Source organism: Larus michahellis, chromosome 1 (genome assembly GCF_964199755.1).
Source record: "Larus michahellis chromosome 1, bLarMic1.1, whole genome shotgun sequence".
Taxonomy (NCBI): Eukaryota; Metazoa; Chordata; class Aves; order Charadriiformes; family Laridae; genus Larus; species Larus michahellis.
The window spans coordinates 163,522,910-163,547,363 of record NC_133896.1 but is presented as its reverse complement, the minus strand read 5'-3'; the positions used below and the strand labels follow the sequence as shown (position 1 = coordinate 163,547,363).

Sequence of the window (24,454 nt, the reverse complement as noted above, 5' to 3'; positions counted from 1 at the left end):
TAGGTGTGGTGTAAAGCACAACGTGGCACACTACGCGGGTGATTTCACTGGGATCTCCTCCCTACAATTCAAGTGTTAGTATCCATTGAGTGATGATTTGTTCCTGGCTGTCTTATGAGCACAGAAACAAAATGAAGGAGGAAATAGTCAATGTAACTCTTCATTAGTCATCCCCATGCCCCCCTCCACCCCCCGAGACTAAAGCAAAAAGGCCCTGGTTTATTGCAGTATTTGTTAGTTTCTATTACCATATCCATTACTAGAGGAGAAATGAAGGCAAATGCAAACTTCTGACAATTTCTTCAAACATCTTATCTCTTCCCCTACGTCCACCAACTAACTTTGCTGGGCTGTTGGCTGCCACGCTGCAGAAGGAAGATTTGTAGTGAAAGTAACATGCTCACTACATGCTAAATCTCTTACCCTGAGTCCTTGTTCATTTTTTTCGATGACTTGACTTCCTGGCTTTGTCATCCTACTTACTGGAGCCAAGAGCGCCAACTTCCTTGTGATCCTCTTGGCTTTGCATCACCTTCCCCAGTTGCACATACTGTGGCCCAGGGGAAAGCAGCCTAAGAGCCTGTAGCTCTATTCTGTGTGAAGACTGATGCAGTTTACTGGGGTGTGCATGAGTTCAAATAACACCTTCTCCCCGCCCCCGCTTTTGGTCCTTTATTTTTTCTTGCATGGGGAAAACATTGTAGAGGCAGTGTATTGTCTGCTGGTTTTTCTATTGCACATAGGCAGCCGTAGTATTCCCGGAGTGCCACGGCTTGTTTAGCTCTACCATCTGACTGCTTGTGTCTCTTCTTTTGGGGTGATTTCCACCAGAAATTTTTTGATACTAACATCATCTGGAATTAATGATGGCTAGAATCACATAGACCCTTGTGAGGGATTTTAAACAGGTCATTTACCTCTGTGTTACACTTGGTTTACTTTTCTTTTGTTCATCTATACAGGGACAAAAGAGCTAATGATTAAATTGAGTTTTTTGTGGAGGTATCGACTTATATCTTGCCACTGGAAGAGCCTTTGCTAGGACTGACTGAAGATATCGGCTATAGATTTTCTGTGAGGCTGCATGTAAATCCCGCAGCGCAACAGACATGGCGTACAGTTGAAGATTTTTTGGTGGACAGTAGCCTGGTAGGCGTTCGTACCATCTCCCCTCCTTCCCCGGAGAAACGTGGTAAACGATGTTTTCAGACCCCGGCTTCAGAGCAGACCGTCTTCCTTTGGTTATAGCGGTAGTGACAGACAGCTTTTTAAATAATTGCCTTACCAAAGTTCAGTTGCTAATCAAAGAGGGTTGAGACAGAGCACCAGCTTTGCTTTTCCCCGTTCCGAAAGTCTTTTTCAGATGTTTCTGCTGTTCTCAATAAAGGCAGTATTTGCTGATTCAGGTTTGCCGAGAGCAGGCTAAGTTCACCGGCGTGTTCCAGCTGCTTTGCGGAGCTCTGGCAATGCAAACCAGCTGCAGGTCTGGCTTAACTCAAGCCAGGTTTATGGCTGGTTTGCGTCACTGGAGCAGCGTAAAGTCCCTGAAGCATGCCAGCTAATCTGGCCTATTGGTGAACCGTTGTAAATGACTTGTTTTTCTTCATGTTCTTTACATGTAACTTTATTTATAGTTAAAGCCTGTAGAAACAGAGTAGATTGTATCACTAAAAGGCAGATTTTGTGTTCTAAAGTCTATAAAATTAGACGGTTTTTTAAGCCAGATTTTTTCCTCTTAACTGAATTAAAATTATGAAATTACACATCACTCCTCTGCACTTGTCTGTTATGGATTTCTTTTAAGTTACACTACGATTACAGTTGCCTGTTCTTGTTGTAAGATGAAATAATGATTAGTCTGAGATCTAAAAGAGCAGGCTTTATAAATTTTATTTTGCAAAATGGGGGCTCAGCTTTTATTCTAAATGCAGAAATTTTCTTCTAGTTTACTAAGAATGTGTGCAATGTTTGTGTCATTATCAGTACTGTTTGTAATTTACTGATTGAAAATATTTTTGAGACTTTAAGAGAGGGGGAAATCAGCCAGCCATGATTCTTCTTCTGTTTATAGTAAAATATATAACTGAAATCATATTTACCTACCTTGGATAGCATGATGAGTGTTCAAAACATGTCACAAGTACTAATCATTAATTATATTATCCCCTGTATAGTAAATTATTTTTTTTTTATAATCCAGCTCTTCCTCTGAGGCTCTTACAGTGTTGAATGCGTGATGTGTGTTTTTAAGCGGTATTATACAATGGAAGAATAATGGAAGTGTCATTAAAGCTATTCTGATCTTCATTTTCTTCAGAACTCAGGATTTTTGCTCTTCACGTAAAAATATTTTTGTATAAAGATTATGGGATGATTTTTTTAAAAAAAATCTTTCTGGGTAAACCTATTGGCATTCAAGTCAGGAACTGTATTCCTCTGATCAGCTGTATATTGGAAGAAAACATGACAGAATTTGCGAAGTTTTTCTGGACTTTTGAGGCAAAACACTGAAGAATTAATTACCGCCTCATATTAATTAAGATAACAATGCAAAACCCTTCATTAGAAGCGTAGGAAAAGTTCTTCCTTGGTCCTTGGAGAGAATATTATATGCAAGCCCTGTTGTGTGGGTTGCAAGGTGTCACTGGAATTTATATGCATTACTTGTCTAATTGCAGTAAATGTAGCATGTCCAGATAGGTTTAAAAGTTGGATGGCTGTTTGTTACTTGCTGGAAATCACTTGAAACCTTGCTACTCGGAGGCAGCTGTTCACAGGTCCTTCACCTCTCCCCAGAGATAGCTGGAAGACTCTGTTGTTGGACCCTGTCTTTTATGGCAGAAGCAGTAAACATGACAGGTTGTTTGGGAGCCATCTGTTTTAAAATGGTTGCTGCTTTGTATGCAGTAATGAACTTGAGATCAGTTTTCTGTCTGTCTTCATAGTAACAGCCTTGTTTGGTGTCACAACAGGTGGAAGTTGATGGGATGAAACTAAACGTGACCAGCGAGTGGAACCTGGCTTCACCCTTGTTGTCTGTCACCATTGATGGCACTCAGAGGACTATACAGGTAAATCCACCAACGCTTCATTTGTAGAGCTGAGATAACCAGAAGCCTTTGGGCATTCAAATAATATTGATACCTGGGGTCTACACTTGCTGCATCATAAAAATTACGTGGTGTTGTGCAAATAACATAATCTTTCTACTTAAAGTAGAAATACATCCAGAGCTTCAGTGGAGTCAACTTCTCTCAGACTTACTCATCTAGAGTTTTGTGCATCATTCATTTAAAGAGAAGATGATGCTTATTTTAGCCAGAAATTTACCCCAGTTTCTAGGATCCCTTTCCTTAATGGCTGTGAGGAGATAGTTTCTTAATCACTTAAGAAATAAAGAACAGATGACGGTTTACAAAAAGGCGAGGTCCTGCAGTAAAGCTATTCTCTTCCTCATGTTTGGATTGCATGGTTTTTCCACTTTTGGGCCTTTGTAGATGGAAAGTTGCAGGACAGTGGATCTGTCCTGCAAATGTAGAAAACATCCCAAACCTATGTGGTTCTAAGAAAAGATGTCTAAAAAGATGTACGTTGTTTCCTTCTGACCACTAATGTGTTTGAAAACAACTCCGAACAAAAGGGTGTGCCTTTACCTGCCATGAAAATTTTCTGAAGGCAATGCCAGTCAGGGTTTACATACTTGTTGAGAAATCATTCATTTATCAATATTTATTGATCCTGGAAGTAGTGAAAGGAAACAAAAAAAAAAAAAAAACTTTTTGAGTTTTTAGAAGTATTTATCTACATACAGTATTATCAGTTTATTTTGTATACATTTGTCAGTGGTCAGATTTATGATCATTTACAGTGAAATATGTGAATCCATTTTTTCATTTTCACCCCTGGTAAATTATCCAAAAGGAAATGTTATTTTTGCTGTGACTGAGCTTAAAAGACTGCAACTTGAAGATACCATATTTTTTATCTTTCAAGGATAATATTGACTGAGTAAAATTTTCATGACATGCCCAAGTAAATTCTGGACTTAAGTTTTGTAGATTTCTTGGGAGGTTAATGCCAGCTTCAGGGCTTATGTATACCTAAAATAATTTTGTATTCTAAAGTATATTTTTCTCTTTTAATACTGGTCCATTGTGCTGCTATTTTATAAAGGGATTTCCTAATTTTGAGTAGGAAACAATACCGATTTGTGAACATATAAAATCTGTCTAGAAGAAAAGCATTACATTTAGAACGGATGACCATGTTCTGGTGGCCTCATTGCAAAGTATATAATAACTATATAACTACAGGTCTCTAATAGTAGTAAGACTACGTTAACTAAAAGGGTAATATTTGAACTGGCACATAAAAATTAGTTTCAAAATTAACGATGGTCAGATCTGAACATGCTTTCTTCTAGGAGCTGAGCCAGCAATAGTGTTACTTGCACTCCCTGAGTAGGACCAAATTGTATGAAATACTGCAGGACTAGCCACAGCAACAAGCAGCGAGCTGGCTGCGTGGTATCTATCCAACAGAATGTGGAAGAAGCACATATGTTGTTTCTTTCTCAGATGGTATCTATAAGTCTTTGCTTTTAGCGAAGAAACCCAGTAGCTTGAAAAGTTATTAATCTTTTAGTGTATGTATGTAAATTTATGGGAACCTTAAACTTGACCTCTGATATCCACTCACTGGAATCTAAATTGGTTTCTTGGTTATGTATTTCTGTAGACTTGCCCCACTGCAAGAACCAAATTAGACAAGTGTATTCCTGTAGGTCAATTTGTCTCCAAAAGCAATTGACCCCTGAGTCTTGAAGTATCTTCTTTCAGCAAGACTTAGCCCTAGAGCCATTTAAGCAACAAATATGGATGAATCGAATAATTCCAGCTGTGCTTTATTAATTTTCAGCCAATCTAATTTCTCTTCATAGTTGGTTTCATTCTTCTAAATTTGCTCAACCAAATACAGTCTTTGTGAACATTATATTTCTTTGAAGGTTTGATTTATGCACCTTCGGCTCGATCCTGCAGTCTGGCCCCAATCCAGCAAAGCACTTAAGCATAGAAGCAGGAAATAAATAATTTTAAAATCGTTTGGTTTAAGATGTATTTATGTAAATTATAGTCTAGACATTCAAATTGTTGCATATCTGTCGCACATTTAAAAATGAGTAATTAAGCATGCTCCTGTATTTCCGCTCTTCTGCTGAAGGCTCGATGTGTGTTAGAGCAAAGCAGAGCACCAACTCTGCCACAGAGTTAAGACCAGGTTTTTCAAGACTATTTCTAGACTACAGGACCTGGGGATACATCTGAGTGCCGGAGAAGAGGTATGTGCCCTGGTCACAGTCTGTCTAGGGCATATCAGGGCACAACTAGGATGTGTGGCAGCCCCCTCCCTCCCTCCCTCCCTCCTGCTTTTGTTTCCTTTGCGAGGAAGCCCATCTGTGTGCAGCAGATGGGCGCTGCGGAGTGCCTGGCCAGGTCCCCAGATGATAGAGGGACCAAAACCCTGGGGTATTCTGCAGGTCCGTTTGGCTGCAGCGTAAGGGCTCCGAAATCTTTGTGCTGCTCTGGATTACTGTGAAATCCGTAGGATGCTACAGAAGGCGACGAACTGATGAAAACTTGGGATCATTTGAGCAAGAGACTTCTATGACACAGTCTCTGGGAATGAGGGTGTGGGCAGACCCCGTAGCATTTCTTGAACTATGCAGATTCCATCATGGTGTTTTGTTGTTACTGTTTTCAGTAATTCCTCAGCTGATCCCAGTTTCTCATCATTTTCCCCACTTTTGACTAGACTCTACCTCTCATTTGGGGAGGCTGAATTTAACGCATTGTGAAATGTAGGATTTTGTTTACCAAGGAAATTAAACTTTTGTGTGCAGAAATACTTTGCCAAAATGGTTTCCCCTACCTGCTTCCAAAGCTGTTATTGGCTCAATCTGATTTACACCTAGTTATTGTGTTTTTGGAATCTGCCTTTGCTGAAAATCAGAGAGTAACTATAGGCATGTGGTTACAATACATCTTCCTGAGGTTTCAGATTTGGAGGGATTGGCTGTTACGTAATTGAAAATACATATTTAAAATACATTATTTGAATATGGTATAGCCTTTCAGGCAATATTTAGTGTAAAAATAAACAGATAAATTAGGTTCTTAATGATTTCTGTGAAGAGCGAGTAGAAAAGAGGAGGCTGGTTGAGTTGTGGAAACTGGAAGGGAGAGTGGTCATTCAGAATGGTGTCCTGGAAAGTGTAATGACAATTGGAAGAAGGGCAGCAGACATATTTTGGGACAATGAAGGCATTTTTATCCCTCTGCCTCTGCTGCCATGTACAAGCAAGCTGGATTTCAGTGAGCCCTGTGGCTGTAGAAGTTGTCATCTATGTCATCTCTTCTTTCTCCCCGTGTGTATGAACTGAGGAGAGGGTGGAAAGACAGAAGGGAATAAGCTGCTTTTTCCATAGAGCTGAACATCTCCTTTTATTTCATGTGAACCAGAATCTAAGCGGACCTGCTGGAGATAAATCCATGAAGTCCAGCAGATAGACGTGAACCTAACTGCAAGTCTGTCCTTACTACAGTCAGGTTGCAAGTAGGTGCCTTCTGCTAGGGTGCTGTACAGGAAGATCAGGTATCTGCAGGGAGAGCAGGTTGCCCAAGAAAAAAATGCTTGTAGGACATCCTCAAACCCTCTTTGGTTTGGCAGTACTTATGTTTGGGCAAGTTCTCAAAACCCACCTCACCGACCATTCAAATTCTGAGTCTGCTCTATGGCAACACCACATCGACAAATTTTACAACTCCTTAGTGCTGTTAAATGCTCTTCCATTTATCCCATCATCAAACTCTCAACCCATCCTTATATACCATTTACTTGTAGACAGTTCCCTGTAGCAAAAGGATTCTGAGCCAGAATAAATTATTTGTCACCATCTTTTGCCAACACTTGTACCTCTTCATCGTATCATATGCACCCAGCCTTTCCACCGGCATATTGTGGGCTCACACTGGTTTCCCAGGTCTGCTGGTTTGCTGTAATGAAACCTCCCACCCTCTAAATGTAGTGCAGGTATTCTGCCTAGAGAACTCTTGGAGGCTTTTGGCAGCTTCAGCAAAGCAATTTAACAATGGCACTGGTGATGCCTTCTCTTTATATTTCCTAGTTTTCAGAGGATTAGTCTCTGCTGAACTGAAGCTCTGTAGGAAGTAGACAGAACTCAATTGGACAAGGTCCTGAGCAGCTCAGTATTACTTTGATGTTAGCCTTGTGTCATGGTTTAGGCCGGACTGGCCACTGAAATGAACAACAGATGTTCTTCCCCACCTCTCTCTCCAAAGAGAGGAGGGAGAAAGAGACTTATGAGTTTAGAAGAAACTAAACTACTTTAATGAAGATATTAATAAAATAATAATAATAAAAAAAAGAAATTTATACAAGATATATAAAACCGTATCAAGCTCCCAGGATGATGATCATGTCACCATCAGGCACTGGGGAAGTCCCAGACTGGACTCAGCGATGAATGGGAATTGGATTTCGGATCTGGAGTCAGGAATGCATGGATAGGGATGAAAGGCAGACGGGCAGACAGATTCCTCCTCAGACACCAGCCATTGAAGAAAAGACACTGACCCTTAGATCCCTCAGCTTTGTACTGAGCATGGGGCAGATGGGATGGAATAACCCGTTGGTCAGTTTTGGGTCACCTGTCCTGTTCGCTCCTCACCGCAGGTGCGACCCCTCCATGGTTTTCCGCTTCCAGCCCTCCAATGGGGCAAATAAAGTTAGCTGGCCTTGGTTGTTATAGCAATAAGTATAAGCAAGAGACTCTCTGCATTAATTAGAAATAATCATGTCTTATCGCTGTGGGAATGGGCTACAGTCTTGAAAATATGCTGTTAATTTCAGAGAGTTCAGTTAGTTAGAAGATGCTTGGCTAAACAGTAAAATCACTGAGCAGAACATTGGTTCTGTTTTACCTCAAACCGGAACACCTTGCTTTGAACAGGGAATGGGGCTACCTGATTTCCAGAGGGCCCCCTTCCAGCCTAACTGTTCTGTGGCTGTTGGACATCCCAAACTCTACGGTAAAAAGGTCTTTATCGGTCACAGCAAGGTGTAATTAAGAGAGTAATGGAGTTACTAAACAAGAACATGATCCTGTAAAGCTGAAATCATCAGTCTCAAGCTTCAAGTGTTTTTTGTGAATGAAATAGATGAAGCTTTATCAGTGGAGTTTTCTCTACTTACAGTGTCACAGGGAATGCCGTGATGGCATCGCTTATTATTTTTCATGTAATTTATTTATTGCATCAACAATTGCAGCAGGAGTATAATATTCCACATCCTGGGGTATGACAAATGTAAGTGCTTCTGTGATACAATGTTTCTTTTTACTATTATTTTGGTTTATAATAGCAGAAAAAATGAAAATGATGTAGGTTATGAAGCCTTTGTTTCTGGGAAATGTCTGCCATTCTGGGAAATGTCTGACAGGAGAACAAAGCCTATGCCCAAGTATTCATTTCCTTCAACACTGTGGAGACTTTTTTCAAATGTGTAATTGTTTTTTAGAAAAATTACCTATTTTAATATATATATATATATTTACTGTTTAGAGATCTCAGATGTAATCTGTGATAATGATATATAGGTTTTTTGATCTAAAGTACCATTACTTCAGCACACCCATTTTCCTTCCCATTTTGGGAAGCTTTAGTGAGCAGCGTACGTGACTACTTCTCGGCAGTCTGTTTAGTGCTGTGCAATTACTGCACGTGCTCTGCTGTTGTCGTTTACCCGTGACTGCAGAATTATTTTTGCTAGGTTGTCTCTAGAAGAGGGGATTTGCAAACAGGGGGAGGCATTTGGATATACTGTATCCAAATAGCTGTACTGTTGGGTAAAGAAAAGGCAGAGTGTGAGCCCCAGCACTGGATTGATTCCTCATGGCCTGTATTGATTAATTGGTAGCTCACTCCTTGGCTTTGGATCAGCCTGTTGCAGTTGTGGCTGATCCGGACAAATCTGGTACAGGTTTATGCCGTGCTGTATAGACCTAAGCGGAGGGACTGAGATAGTCCATTGGCCATTTGGCTTTGCAACCAGGCATCAGTCCGTGACCCTCCTTTTTTTAGCAATATAGAAACACAGGCTGCCCATGTTTTCCCATTTGCTCATCCAGCCACAGTCATCTGAGAAAAAGGAGCTCGGCCTTGAAACTCCAAAAATGATCAGGGGATATGAAGTAAAAAGCACATACCACCACCCTTACTGATTTCTTCGTGAAAATAAATATTTACTTTTTTTTCATCCGGGAAGGGAATGGAGTGATCAACTGCTATGCCAAATCAATCCCTCTGGAATTTATTGTCCACTTTTCAGAGAGAGGTCTCCCACAATAAAGCTCTGTGTACAAAAGACATACTTTTCCCTTTCTTTAACCTAATGGGAATAGTAATATCCTGTGTACTCAAGGGGTTAAGGAAATAATGTTAGTTGTCACAGTATCTTATGCCATATACTTTTCCGAAGCAGCTATAAATTTTAATGGCAGACGATATTCAGGATGAATAACTATAAGGATTCTGTATGTGTCCAAAGACCAAAGCATCGTATTCAGTTGTTGACAGATGTCGTGATTTTACGGTATCTAAATCTTGAAAGACAAGGAATGGTTCTCTTCAGCACGGTAACACATTCGCAAAGCAAAGGAGAAGGAAAAGGAGGGACGTCAAAGAGTGAGAAAGGACTACGGATTCTGCAAAGAATCTGTCTCAGGGCGGTCATAAACATTGTCAGATCTAGAATCACGTGGCAGCGTATTACCTGCACACTGTCCCCCTATAAGAGCAAAACATTACAGCACATCAAAACAAGAGTAAAATTTCTAAAAGTTTTAGTCATTTTGTGTTTTAACTTAATAACAACAAAAAATTAGATGTTCAGAGGGAGGACTAAATTCTTCACTATTGTAAATAATTGTAAATAGCTGGAAATGTTGGGCTGGAGTAAATGTCTTTTGGATTCATTCTTTACCAACATCAAATAAACAGTCTTTCCTGTGTTTTTTTTTTTTTTTGGTGCTTTTTTTTGGGTGTTTTGTTTTAGAGCCTCTCATACATTGCTTTATAACACCTGCCTACCTCAAGGTGACAAAGGAGAACATGGACATGCTTGGAAAGTGCTCTCTCTATATAAAATAGCAATGCTGCAGTGGTATTATTACTAAACATTTGCATGTCTAAAGCTTGGCAAAAAGAAGTAACAAGTGACATTAACATGTGGTAATGTCAGGTTGGATGGGGCTTTGAGCAGCCTAGTCTAGTGGGAGGTGTCCCTGCCCACGGCAGGGGGTTGGAACTAGATGGTCTTTAAGGTGGCTTCCAACCCAAACCATTCTGTGATTCTAACACTGGATATCGTGTGAAGAAATACTGGGAAAGGGTCTGTGTTTCCATTTTGCTGTTTATGGGGGGACAGAAATTCCTAAGGCATCTACTGTAATTAAACCCCAGGCATTAAGAGGATGATTCTTCTTTTAAAAGTAGTAATGTGGTGCCTCAGCCTGTTAGAAGATGCACCTGCACCTTTATCTGTGTGGATTGATGCCCTGTAAGCCATTCATGCTATGTTTAACATCCATATTTGTACAGTTTGGGAATAGATTCCATTTAGTCCCTGGAAAAGGACCGAGGTGGCTTGCAACAGGTGTCAGGAGAGGCCAGTATCTCAGCATCCTGGCAGGATCCCTTTTAATGGAAGAGACTACTTCAGCACGGTACCATTTATGCCAGTCTTAGACATCTTTCACATGTCAAAATGCTTCATACACAGCAGGACTTGATTGTCTTGTTCCCCACTGGGTGACTGCTGCCCTTGTAAGAACCTGGAAAACGTGGACGTGCCCTGAGGAAGAATGGCTATCTGAGGCTTCATTTACTATTAAGTATGATCTCAAACTGATAGTGGCTAAAGGCAGAGCAGCACTCAAAATTGAGCTAAGTTTCCATCTGTAGTTTAATGCGCCAAAGGGAGGAAATGATGACACCACCACCGGAGAACACTAAATTGTGACAAAAGAAGAGTGGTCCCTTAAGTGGGAAGGCTTGTGAGGCTGCACAAGTCTGAACATATAGCGCAATGTAGACAGTCTGCAACATACAGGAAAGTTTGGTAACATTGCTAGTCTGGGATCACATCCCTGACTGGGATTTTGCACAGTGGAAATGGGGTGCTAAAATGAAGTTCTACTTTCTCCAAAGGTTCTAGGAGGAGAGGGAAAAAGATACTGATAAAGCCAAACCAATCGTCACATTTTTGACAAGATGATCTTGGTTTCACAGCTACTTATTTGGAACAGGTTGCCCAGAGAAGCTGTGGCTGCCCCATCGTGTTCAAGGCCAGGCTGGATGGGGCTTTGAGCAGCCTGGTCTAGTGGGAGGTGTCCCTGCCCAGGGCCAGGGGGGTTGGAACTAGATGGTCTTTAAGCTCCCTTCCAACCCGAACCATTCTATGGGAGTGATCTAGGTGGATGATGGAGCTTTCCAGATGTCCAAGCACCCTCACATACACAAAACCTCATAGATGAGGTACTAGCGGATGAACTTGCTATAACATTACAAAAGAAAATACTGGTGTTTTTTTCCCCCTGACTTCCCTATTGTGGGAATAATTTGTTTCTTAATTAAATCTGTCTGGGGATGATTGTGGCCTATATTTTGCTAAGTTGAGTTTTCAAGAATTTATAAATATTGGCCAAGAAGTGGATAGCGCACTCCATTTGAAATCCATGGCATAAGATGTTCTCAATATTTCTGGTAGTGAGCAGTTGAGATGAAGCAATAGGGGCTGCAAGAACTTCTGCATTCTTAAAAACAGCGCAGTGCTGGGAAACCACACAGTGTTTCACTCAATATTTTATCTATAGTCTTCTGTAATGATCTTGGATACTTATCAGTGTTTTTTCTGGGCTTGTTTTGTTTTGGTTTTATTCTGTATGGTCTGATATGTGTTGTCCGACTGTTAATGTAGTCGTGCCGTGGCTTGAAAAAGTTGCAAAAAACATTGGCTAACTGACAATCTGTACGTTTTCTGCAACAAATGGTCTCCAGTTTTAGTTTCAACAAATAAAGGTGGTATATAGTAGTTCAAGATAAATGTGTTTGGGAAGCTCGTATATGTGTGATTTCCTTTGCCAGTTCGTGTTCATTTTGACCTGACACATTACTTTTTCATTTGGAAGCAGAGCAAAAAAAAAAAATTGCTTTTGGTCTGTTGGAGTTGCTTTGTTTTGGTATCATTCCTTCCCTGCAGCTGCTCCCCTCCGGTAGCCTGGAGAGTCCGAGATACCAGAAGATTTGTGGAAAATACTCTGAGGTCTTGTTGTTGCCTAATAATGCCTATGTCAGTTTAGAATCTCTTTCAATAATACATATTTTATGTTTGACTGAGCTTCTTTATCCTTCTTCATGTAAAGGTTGTTATCATTTTTATCTGCAAGTGCTCATCCACGGCTGGCTTAATGTAAAGCTGATTGTAACCCTACTGCATCTTATGATGAATAGATCATTGATACCCAACTAAGTGGAAATAATTTTCTGTGGCAAAGCAGAAGAATTTAAAGTTGTATCACACTAACCTCTGGTAATTTACTGGGATTTACAGATTAAAACGATTATTTGTGAAATGACTGTGGTATAGGATACACGTAAGATAGAGGAGGAAAATCAAACGCATTTCGTATGACTGTATACACTTGGCTGTTTTTACATGTGTGCATAAGCATTTTGTTTGTATATACATAGCATATGCAGTATAGCATACTGTAACCTGTGTGTGTAAGAATACATATAATATTTATGTAATACACCCATTTGACAGATTTGAGACTGCAGATGGATTTTTTGAAGTTGCGATTTCTTTTTTTTTTTCAGATTTGTTTTAGCTTATTACTTTCTTATAAGGAAAAAAAAACACTTTTAACTCATATTATGCTAATTAATTTAGTCTAAAGCTCTATCAGTTGAATCAACCAGAAGAACATCGGTTATGTCTGAGGTTATGTAATTGATGCCAACAGTGTAATTTTACTGTATTGGCAGGTAAATAGTGTTGTTTTTTCTTTGTTCAAATGGTAGACTTCCCTTGCTTTTTGGTGCAAACCTCCTGGTAAACAATTTGCAATTTATTAGGAAAACAATAACAATGCATATAATTAGCTATTCTCTTTTGTTACCTCTATTTGATTACTTTCCTGCTATCACATGTAATACGAAACCGTCTATTATGAGGTATAGAATATGTAAATATCTAACTTTACAAGAGAAACTGGAGACTAGTCCTTTTTCTAAAGAGGTGGAAAATAAAAGAATAATTGTTAACCGTGTCCTTTCATTTTCTTGAAAACATCAATTACATTTACAAATCCCAGAAACACAAGCCCACCAGTGGAACAGAAATAACTCCTTTCAATATGCTTCAAAAAATCTAATCACATCTAACAGCTGAGATTTATTTACAACTGTAATTTGAAACATTAATTATGATAATGTGCTGACTTCTTTTGTAACGTGGTTCTCAAAAGCCTGGCAGTTCTCTTTTTGGTCTTGATGTAACATATGTTTTATGACTTGGAGAATTTCTCTACCTTTCTTTCTTGTTTTTGTTTTTTGAAATATACCCAGAAGGGAAATTTCTTTTTCTCCTCTGTGTTAACTGTTTTCTTCACCTTCCCCATTATTTATTTATTTTTTTTTCTTTCTCCTCACTGGCTGTTAATTCAAGAGATGGTTTTTAGTGCTGATGCTGACTCTTAATGCTACCGTAAACTGAATGTAATGCTTTATATTTTGGACACAGCAAACAGGAGCAGTGAGAGTTTACCATGCTGTGACACCAGTGCGCTTCAGCAGCAACAGAGCAGGAAAAAGGCTCCTTACATCTTTGCCTTGTCTTGAGACTATGGCTTTAGAAGGTGCCTTCTTCATAGACTTCTGTATTTGTCTTTATTAAATTGGTTAATAATTAAAATACTTTCAAAAGTGCTTCGTTATTGCCATGCTATCTGATTTAGTTGTGAGTAAAGAGAATCTGTGTGAGGAAATACTTTAATGATTTCGTTTTCAGTTGTGGAAAATAAGTCAAGTTGTCAAAATACCTGGCTTTACTTTGAAAGCCTTTAAAGAAAATGACAAAAGGGCTGTATTTTTTTTTGTGTGTGTGTTTTGTTTTGTTTTTTAAGTTGTGTTTTTCTGTGTGACGGGGAGATTAGCCAAAAAAATGGAATTTTTATTAGGACATGAAAAGGTCTCTAATGACCCTTGAAAGCGGACAAAAGGGTAGCACAATAAGTGACAGAACTCTAACGAGGGTGGAGGGCATTCCAGGAAAAAAAGAAATTAAATCCTTTAATTTTTTTCGGCTTGCCATTTTCTGACAGCTTATCAAGTGGTTGGGACTTGTTTGTTTTGGCATGCAGTTCATTCATTGTAGGCAGCCGGTACTTTGTTCTTCTTTGTGGTTTCCAAAACCTGATTGTGTTTATCCTAGGCTGTGGGAAAAGTGTATATTCCTGTTTCCTTTATAAAAGTAAACGTCAGGTTTTGTATGAAATTTTATTTCCCATATTTTCCATTCCATTAATCATTATTGTTGAAGTATGTCAAGCTTTGGCACATCGTCCTTTGTTTTCATATGATTGTACAGATTGCAGTGTCAGTGTGTGACCTGTTCAGTCAAAAAAAAAAAAAAAAGGCATGTTTGGGTTGTAGTAATTATTACTTCATAAAGTGTAGCTGAGGAATATGCACCATTATTGAAAAGGGAACAGAATTTAATTTATTACTATTAAAATTCTTTCTGGGGATATCTAGCTATTGTTGTATAGCACTTTCTCACTTACTCTAGAGAAGACAAGACTTAAGGGAGCCATGATAATGGCTCTTTGCATACTTGTAAGTGGCTGTAAAAAGAAAGGGAATAATCTGTGTTTCCTGTCTGTGATGAAAAAGAGGAGAATGAATGTGCTGCAGTTGCAGTGAGGGTTTAGTCAGATATCATGAAAAAAGTTTTCTAATGATAAGGATGCTGAACACTGGGATAAATTCCTTAGGGAGACTGTGAAATCTCTGCAACAGAAAGATTTTAAGAATGGGTTAGGCACACATTGTTTGGGAGTGACACAGGTGTGTTTTGATTCTGCTGGGGGTACTAGATGAGAAGATCTCTCAAGATGATTTGCAGCCCTGTATCTAGGTTTTGTTGTCTTTAAAATGCTGAAGTTCTCCATGCAGCGCTCTGTTTGCAATTTATACTCACCTTCTCAAATCTGTGCTTCTGTACTCATATGTACACCCGGCAGCGTGTAAGTATTAGGGCTGCGTTCTGTGACTAGGGCCCCGATTTTGGGTCTATATATGCCGTAATTTTAACAGCAGGAAGAAAAAGGGAGAAGAAACTTTTCACGTTGAAGGAGATGATTCACAAGAAGAAAGAATTCTTTGTGTGTTTTGCATATTTAGATTATGGATACTACTGTGTTAAATCAATAACATATTTTCTTTTGCATTGTCTTGTGGCTTACTGACAATGTAATATTTGAAGACCGTTTAATAACTTCAATCAACTCCTGAACCACAGTAGGTGACCAGACATTTCATAAGGTCATTTTTTTTTTCCAGTTTTCAAAGTAGCATCATTGGAGGTTTGCATTTTAAAGAGAGATTAAAATGTCTCTCATTAGGAGAGAATGAAGATAATACTAAATGTGAGTAATAGGAATACAGAATCACAAACGTTTAGAGATGGCAAAACCCTCATTATTCATGACATTCATCTTTCTGCAAGCCCAAGGTTGTTCTGTGTTGTACTTGGCCATATTTGTTTTCCTTCTTCTTCAGAAATAAATTTTAGTGAGTTGACTGAAACAAACCCAAAATCTAAGCTGAAGTATGACTTAGTCTTCTAATACTAAAATTCTTAAAGGAAATTGTTATATTTTATCTGCTTTATGTGTAGTTTTGTGTACTTGATTAGTTTTGATTACTTTACAGTGATGTGACAGAAAGAAAATGGAGTGGCTGCAAATTCCGGAGAAGCTTCTAATCAGTTTTTACATCTGTTTTTTTCAGCGGCTTTCTCGGAATGCCTCTGGAGATACGAGCATTCAGTTTCTAGGCACAGTGGTAAGTATCTATAACTATTGTGAAGAGTTATGTTTGTAAAAGAATATAATGTAAACAGAAAGTAGGCAAATGACACTGGCAGCACGTTTACACTTGTATTTGTGAAGGTTAGTATTATGTGTAAATATTCTGAGCTTAACAGCTGAATTTGGGCAAATTTCTAAAGCTGACTTCCAAGGCACAGTGCACAGTATCTGCATTCCACATTTCAATTGATTCAAGTCTGACTCTGTTTCATTTACAAGGGATTTAATAGTAACTGGTTGTAGACTTGTAAGTTTATTGCAACACACTCAGGTTTGATCCACGTTGGGTTCTATCCCCCTCTTCCCCACCACCTCAACTTCCTGATCTCTGTTGCTTCACCAAATCACATACCCTCACATCCCAGAGGCAGGTCAGTAACTGTTTTATGAAAAGACTGCACAGTAATGTAAAATGTTTTGTGATTCTCCCAGATTTATTTTGTTGGAGAGAAGTACGTTTAAAATCCTAATCAGATTTTACACTGTCGGACACGGTTTACTCAGTAAAATAGATTTATTTTTTTTGTCTGCTATTATCTTGAACAATCATGTATAATATAGAAACTAAAGTTTTGTGTTAGGTGATTGATGCTTATAAACATATATGTGATTGAAGCAGCACCAAATTCTGTGATTTGCGTGATTAAAATGCAATCATTCAATTTTTCCAAGTTCCTTATGCACGTAAAAATAGTTCTGAAAATGAAATAAAATTGAAATATCCTCTAAAGTAAGTTGTCTTGTTTGCTGCCAACAGGTTTCCCTGTAGTGACGTTAATAGCGAAAAGCCTAGGAATTGAATGTTCCCTTTAGAATTTAGTCCTGACATCTCTGTGCACAGTATGTTTTGGACAAGAGTAGATTAAGTTTACATATGATAGTACTTTCATTCTACTTGTGATTAGTTCTTCTAGAAGTCCTAGGAGGCCATTTTTTTGGGAGGTATAACTCAGTGAGAGTAAACTTAACAAGAATACCTGTAGACTTGCATGTTGTTTTTTAGAGATGTAAAATGCCTCTAATATATTTGCTTCTATAAATATATCTATATATATGCCTATACATTTATTTGTCTTATTCAATATCAAGCAGAGTGGCAATTAGAAATAAGACATAAAACAAAAGTTTTGTTCTGCACTATTGTATTCGTAATGATGCTTCAGCTCTGGAGTTGCATCCTGCACATGCGAGATTGCTGCCAGCTGACTGATCTGATAGTCTTTGCGTGAGAAGAAAATAATTACTCCAAGCAGATAAGATATAAACACAAATGCAACTTGATAAGATAACACTGAAAATATTTTAATTGATCCCTTGTAAGAGGGTGCTGTAGCAGAGAAAATTCCGATTAAGTGTGTATTTAGTGACATTGAAAATCAAATTTGTTATTAAGTTAGATATGAAAACATTTCATATTCATGTTAGAAGTGCCTCAGAGTCTCACTTACAGACTAGAATTCTTGTGCTGGGCCCTGTGCAACAGCAAAAGAAGACAAAAGAGGACACAGTTTTGATGTGCTTTTAGCTTTAAAAAATTGATGATGAAACTGCTAATGGATTGTAATATATATCAGATCTTCCTGACTAGCTCATGTGAGTTTATTGGATCCTAGTTATTTTAGGAAATCAAGTATGTGATTACAACTAAAATTCTCAGGAGGACTAAAAAGAAAAGCCTGTAGTACTCTATCCACCGTTTTTTATTTAATAGAAATTATGTACACGTCTTGCTGATCAAACCCAGAGAGAGAACTTCAGCGAGCAGGGTAGAGAAGCAGTGGTGAAGTCTGCTTCCCAGGGTTTGCTCTGATACCAGTTTTCCCACAGAATCCAAGCCAGAGTCTGCACCTGTGTTCCTATCAGTTCCTCTAGCCTACTGCCCTTCTCCTTTCCCCAGCGTCCTTTCCTTTATTTAATTTGTCCTTTGCTCCTTTAACATTTTTGCACTTTTCTGATTTCAATTTAGTATCCTCAGCTTAGGTAACAGGGAGGAAGGATGGGTTTACCATGGTCTCCCCTACCAATTGCCTTCACATATAGATACATGGTCTATATATGCGTACGTGTGTGTGTGTACGCATACACAAGTTCAGTCAATCAGAAGAATATAATCTTGAATGAAGGTCCTAGAAATGCATTTTGGGCTCAGCATGGCGTATCTCTTACTAAACCTTTACTAGCATAGAAGTGCAGTCAAGATGGTAAGTGATTGAAAGCAATATTAAGGAGCAAGAAGCTCTTGATTGCTCATTACTATTATAATATATTTTTATCAATGTAATAAACAGCTTGTGGAATTATTACTCTGCTCTTTTCATACTAGAAAACGTTAGGGATAGCTTTGAGCATTCTGCGTTGCTTTTGACAGGGACAAAGGTTGATGGCACTTCAGCGGTGGCAGGCAGCGTGGCGCTCCTGAGCGTACACACCGCTGACCTGTCCATCAGAACGTATTTTTAGACCCAGCTGATGAGGAGCGCAGCTCCCTGGCTTGTCAGGAGGGCATCAGCTTCGATGAACGGCTTCACTTGATTATTTTTTTTTTTTTGACATTGGACATTAGAAACAATTCTGCTACTGGTTTTTGATAAAACACAAGCCCCTGCTTCGGGAAGCCAGCTGACACTCAGAGGAGAAGTGAAAGGTATGTTCTCTGTTAGAAACATCCTTGCTGTCCGGGTTCTAGCTAGGTGAAGGACAGAGAAAACTACTTTGCAGCACAAAGACAATATTTTAATATGAATTCTGCTGCATAATTATAGTAAACATGTAGACAGTAGGACCAGTGTTTCTGCTAGTGTAGCAGTATATTTCTGTTGTTTTGGGGGAGAACAAGAAAACTCATGTTGCTTCCCCCAGTGAAATCAGAGCTTTGAGTGCACATTGTTAGCGTGATTTGAGGGTCTATGTGTATTTTTAATAATAATTTTGTTTGTTTCTGATCACAAGTAGAAATTCTTTGCTACTTGAGCATTTTTCTTCAAATTGTAGTGGCACTAGATAGCTTATTTTCTCTGAATTGTTTTTCAGTAGAGGACTATGAGTCTCAGATCTGATGTAGGACTTGTGCTATTGGAGGATCTACAAGGATGTTTCTGCACAAGCAACTTCTAGCTGTAAGAAATGGTTGGTGAATGGGAAACTACACTGGTTTGGTTTAATTTCCTTGGGATGATAACATTTTGAGTCCTAGTTAAATTTTCAGAACAGATCATGGGTTATTGCTGTAATTGAGACTGTATGGGGTTTTACTCGTCGTTCTTCTCTGGTGGACATGACTAGATACCATGTGCTGATGGAGTCCTGCTATTCTGCTACTATAAGCTAGAATTGTTCAGATAATGCATTTATTAATAGCATTACTGTAACACCAAGGAATCTTATTGTGCTATAAATTGTACAGAGAAAAAGGAAACAAAGTAATCCGTGCTTCAGATAAATGTTCAAAACTGTGCCCAAAAGCAAGAGTAACAGGAAACAAGGAGGCCATCCTCCATGGATTGTCTCCTGCATGTAGGTTTGTAATAAACAAAAATCTGCAGAAAAATACTAAGATCTATGCACAGGGCTTCTGCTTCAGCCTCTGCCATTCAAAAGCCTCTATGTTTGAGGAGTCTTTTCAGAGGACCAAAGTCCACCCTTCATTCCTCTCTTCCTAGATAGCCTCCAGTTTCAGTCATGTCCCTTGTCTCTTTGTTCCACCTTCTGTTCTCTTACGTGAGAGGAACGTTTTGTGCCGGCCCACTGGTGGCCCCAATCATTTGTTGGTTATTCACGCCTCTGTCAGCTGGACTTCAGCATTGAAATACATCTGGGCAGGCAGCCTTTGACACTAAGAAAGCTGCGGGTATACAGAGAACTACAGATAATTGTGGAAGCATTAAACTTATTCTAGGCTGTGTGTAATGACCTCTCTGTAGATAAATACTGTCTGTATCCTCAGATAGTGAGTGTCCTGGCTCCATTGCATCCGTAACGTCATTGTCAGCTTTGGGCTGCAGGCCATCCTTGACAGGGATGCTCTGCTGGCCCAGTGGAACACTTTCCTCAAATGAGATGGTCCCAGACAGTGAGAATTCCCCAGCCACAGTGGAAAACTTCAGTGCTCATCATTCGTGCCATTTCTTTGATCTTCTATTCTCTAACATCAGAGCAGCGTATAGAGAAAAACTGTTATTTGTTTCCTCTGTGGAAGGATGAAAGAACATATATGTGACAAATGTTAGTCATATTGCTCAGTATATTACTTGACAATGTTCCTTCAGTGGTGAACCCGATATGGGAATCCTGGTGGAACAGAGTGGAATTGCTCTGGCCTAAGGATCAAGCCATCTTTAGGTGCTTCTGAGTTTCCTAGCACCGTTTTCTTGCTTCAGCCTTCTCACTGGAGGTTTTTCCATTGCTTCAGTCTCATCCCTGATAGCAGTGCTTTTTGCCACCTTTGATTTACGAACATTTGAAGCTTTGCAGTGGGTGTTTGTGCTCTCTTATGATTACTATTAGCCTGCTAATGCTATGGTTTCTGTTCTTCAGCCTTTTTGCAGACCCATTTAAAATAGTTGAGACCCACCGCCACAACCATAACTGCAAACTCCAGGTTGAGAACACTGAATTTAAGAAAACTAGTCTCTGTCAAGCCCTTGCCGTACTTTTTAGCATAATTGGTATATGTTCTAGTATAGTACTGATCACTCAATGACTTTTTGATTGTTCTTTAGCTACTTCCAGATAGACTGGCAAAAGGATATTTCATACACAATTAGAGTTATTAGTTTTGTATTTTGTTTATGAAGTTGGTCATAAATGGAGAGCTTTACGTAGAGGCATTCCTCAAAATCTTTGCCTTTGCTTCCTGGCTTATTGCATATTCACCATTTACGTATCTAAGGCAATCCTAGGAGCTACAGGTCAGTATACAAACTTTACTTCTCACCGCTTATTCCCCTTCCTGGTCCCTCCTGCCATGACTTGTCTGATTTTGCTTCAACAGCAAACTTCCAACTTTCTGTCCCATTAGTGAGGCTTACAAATTGTCCTGGAACTTTTCAGTCTGTATGTAATCTCATCAGCTTCCAGACAGCTTCCTCCTTTTTTCTTTCTCTCTGCAATTCTTACAAAGACCAATTAAATAGCAGTGAAGATGGAAGCTTTGACTGCATAAGTCTGATTTAGCTCACAATGACAAATGTTTAACAACCTGCTTCTTTCACCCTTAGAAATCATTGCATTCTTAACAGGTTTTCTTTCTTTCTGCTTTTCTTTCTATATGTGACACTTCAGAAACTAGATACTGAAGATTTATGCAGACTTTCAAACATTGGTTGAAAACCTGCAGAGGGTACAAAGGTTGTATTTATTGGAATATGTAGACTATTAACCATGAGAAAATAAATATAGTCCCGTAAATATTTATTTTGCAAGCTAGTGTCTTTTTTTTTTAAATGGCATTTTTAGTCTTCCTTCTCACAAGCCTTAAGATTAGGGTCCATGCTGATATAAAGGGAATTCTACTGTTGTATAGATTTTTTTTTTATTTTTTTTTTCTCTTCACCAGCTTTTTGAGGCACTGTGAACTTCTAGTGGTAGAGCTATCATCAGTAGCATTTCAGTAGTGCAGGAGGAGTCACTAGGAGAAACATGCAGTTGCTTCTGGAAGCATTTATTTCCTCAAGTGCCTTTTGAACGTGGGCAGTGAGAATCCTGAAACTGGCTACAAGCTGCTGCAGTATTCTGCAGAAAGTGAGTAATTCATGCAACGAGGGTTTCACTTGTGAAAGTAGTGATACTTTGGGACATCATTAGGACTCGGCAGAGAGAGTTGTTCCAGCTCACGTGGTGTGGATGATCAGGTGCAGCAATACAGCTACATACGCCGTTCTCATTTCAATTCTGTTATATATTTGTTTGTTTTAAAGCAGAAAATACAGTGAATATATTAAAGCTGTCCATTGGGGGCAGACTCTCAAAAGTACCTCAGAGATTTAGACATTCTGGTGTTACCAAAAGCCATGTCCTAAAATCACTTAGATTAGTTTGGGAATCTTGCTCAGGATTCCTTTGGAAAGAGAAATAAGGAAGTGCTTGGATTTCTTCCTGAATTTTGCTTCTGTGCCTTGTGCTACTTCTTGTAGTCTTTGCCTGAGACCTCCTTGAACGAGAAGTGGTGGCGTCAAGCTGCATATATGCTTCTTGGATGGCCAGTGTGAATGTGTTGGCTGGCCAACTGGCTGCTGCCAGATTTCCCTCAGCTGGATTTGCGTCTCTTGTTTCCTTAACACAGACAATGGTCTTCAGACGGTTTGTGGAAACACAGTTACGGTTCTTACAATATTTATAGGTAGTTGGACTTACCTAGCTTTTCTTCAAATGTGGTTGAAATTCATCAGCAGGTTAAAACAGTATATGTGGGTGCAAATGGGATGATCAGATGAAATGAGTTGGGGATGGAGATTAAGAGGCAGAAATCTGGATTGCAAGCCTTGCTTTCTTACAAAACCAGACTGGAAATGGGCTATTACATTTAGATTCTAATGTTTTGCATTTTATTTGTTCATTTTGAATCTTGGCCTTCTCTTCTGTTTTCAATTAAAGTTTTAATTTGCAGAGAAAAAAATGTGTGATAACATTATAAGTAGGTCAGAATTCCCATTAACATCCTTCATATCGGTGGATTCTGTAGTGCATGTGCTATCTGTAGTGTAATAGTCTTTGCTTACAATAAATTACGCCCCGTATCCCTTGGAAATAAGCAAATGGAAAAAAAAGGATTTCTGATTTTCCATCCTTCATTTGCCAAGTTTCTTTCTTATTGAGCTCATTAATGCTTTAATGACAAGGACTGAACTTGGTTGGTTAGCCTGTTACTTCTTGGAACACAAGTGGACAGGTTACTCAAGGGTAACTCAAGCGATTTCTTTCAGTAGACTGAGATTTGCCAATGTTGAAATAGTTATTAGTTGCTTTGTTTGGCCAAAGAAGTATTGTTGGGTGGTTGTTTTTTTTAATTGTATCAAGACTGTTAACTTCATAGTGGAGATCTAGTGTTTTCTTCTGAAGATGATGTCTACTGCCAGCTAATAAACATATGTGTAGCCCATGTTTTTAAACAGCTTTTTGATGGCTGCAACTTTGGCATTTACCCAAGAATTGTTTAGGAGGTATTAATTTATACGGCTTTGAAGCTTAAACAGGGATCTTAATGAAACAAAGGCATTATGAAGTTAGTAAAGTTAATTTAAGTCTCTGAATGTAAATTTTAAATGAAGTTTTTATTGATAATAAATATACTTTGTTTCTCATTAGTCTTCTAGGCTTCAGTGGTAATATCAGTAAAATAAACATGTTTTACAAAGATTTAACATTAAAAATGCTATTAATATGACCCTTGGTACACCAGCACAATTAGATTTCAAAGTGAGCATTTAGGATGTAACAGCGATTAATGACAACCATCGAAAACAATTTTGAACTCCATCAGTTTAACTCAGGAGGGTAAACTTAATATGATAATTTATCTAGTTGAATTGTATCAGCTTAGCAGGAAAGTATGCAAATATGTGACCCTTACCTAGAATCTAAATGGATGCTGTGCTGATAGATTTATCAGTTCCATTAAAGAACTTTAGGGAACTTTGGAATTTCAGCAATTGTTCCCTTGGAGGCTGAAAACCAAACCTGATCTCATACTGGGACCATTCTGGTCTGCATATTTCCATAATTTGCCTTTGCTACTAATATGACAGCAAGACGCAAATAACTGTTTCTAATAATATCAAATGGAGTTGTGGAGGACAGCATTTTAATGTAGTAAAAGACCTCCCCGTGGGGTTGTTATTGCCACTATAGAACAGCAGTTACACAGTTGCAACAATAGTCTCTTAATTGATTCGTTTAATTAGCAAGAGATGAAGCTTGTGCTGCATCTTGTCATCTGTTATCATGGGGGCGGCTACAGAGAGAATCTTTGCATTTGTCACTCTTTACAGTCAGGTTTAAGTAGAAACTTCCAAACGCATTTCAGCTCTAGAGGTGCGGGTTGGTAAGAGCGTTCTGCGAGTGTGCTTCCACTCAGGTTTTCCGTGTGAGGACACGTCTGGTTTAAGAATCAGCATGGCGTCTGGCGTAGAATTTATGACAAAGCACTGTTTTACTGGGGGAAAAAATCTTAATCCAGCTATGCTGAGCATTTCTAACCTAAATATGCAAATCTAAGTATTATAGGAA

General features: G+C 38.9%; 1 protein-coding gene across 2 annotated transcripts in view; it reads left to right on the top strand.

Annotated features, from left to right (window-relative positions):
- PCCA (propionyl-CoA carboxylase subunit alpha) overlaps positions 1–24,454 on the top strand; it is a 294,366-nt gene that overhangs the window by 218,099 nt on the left and 51,813 nt on the right. For both annotated transcript variants that reach the window (XM_074562236.1, XM_074562243.1), the window contains 2 exons: positions 2,973–3,071; positions 16,152–16,205. In XM_074562236.1, the coding sequence (XP_074418337.1) occupies positions 2,973–3,071; positions 16,152–16,205 (153 nt within the window). The remainder of the gene's footprint in view (positions 1–2,972; positions 3,072–16,151; positions 16,206–24,454) is intronic.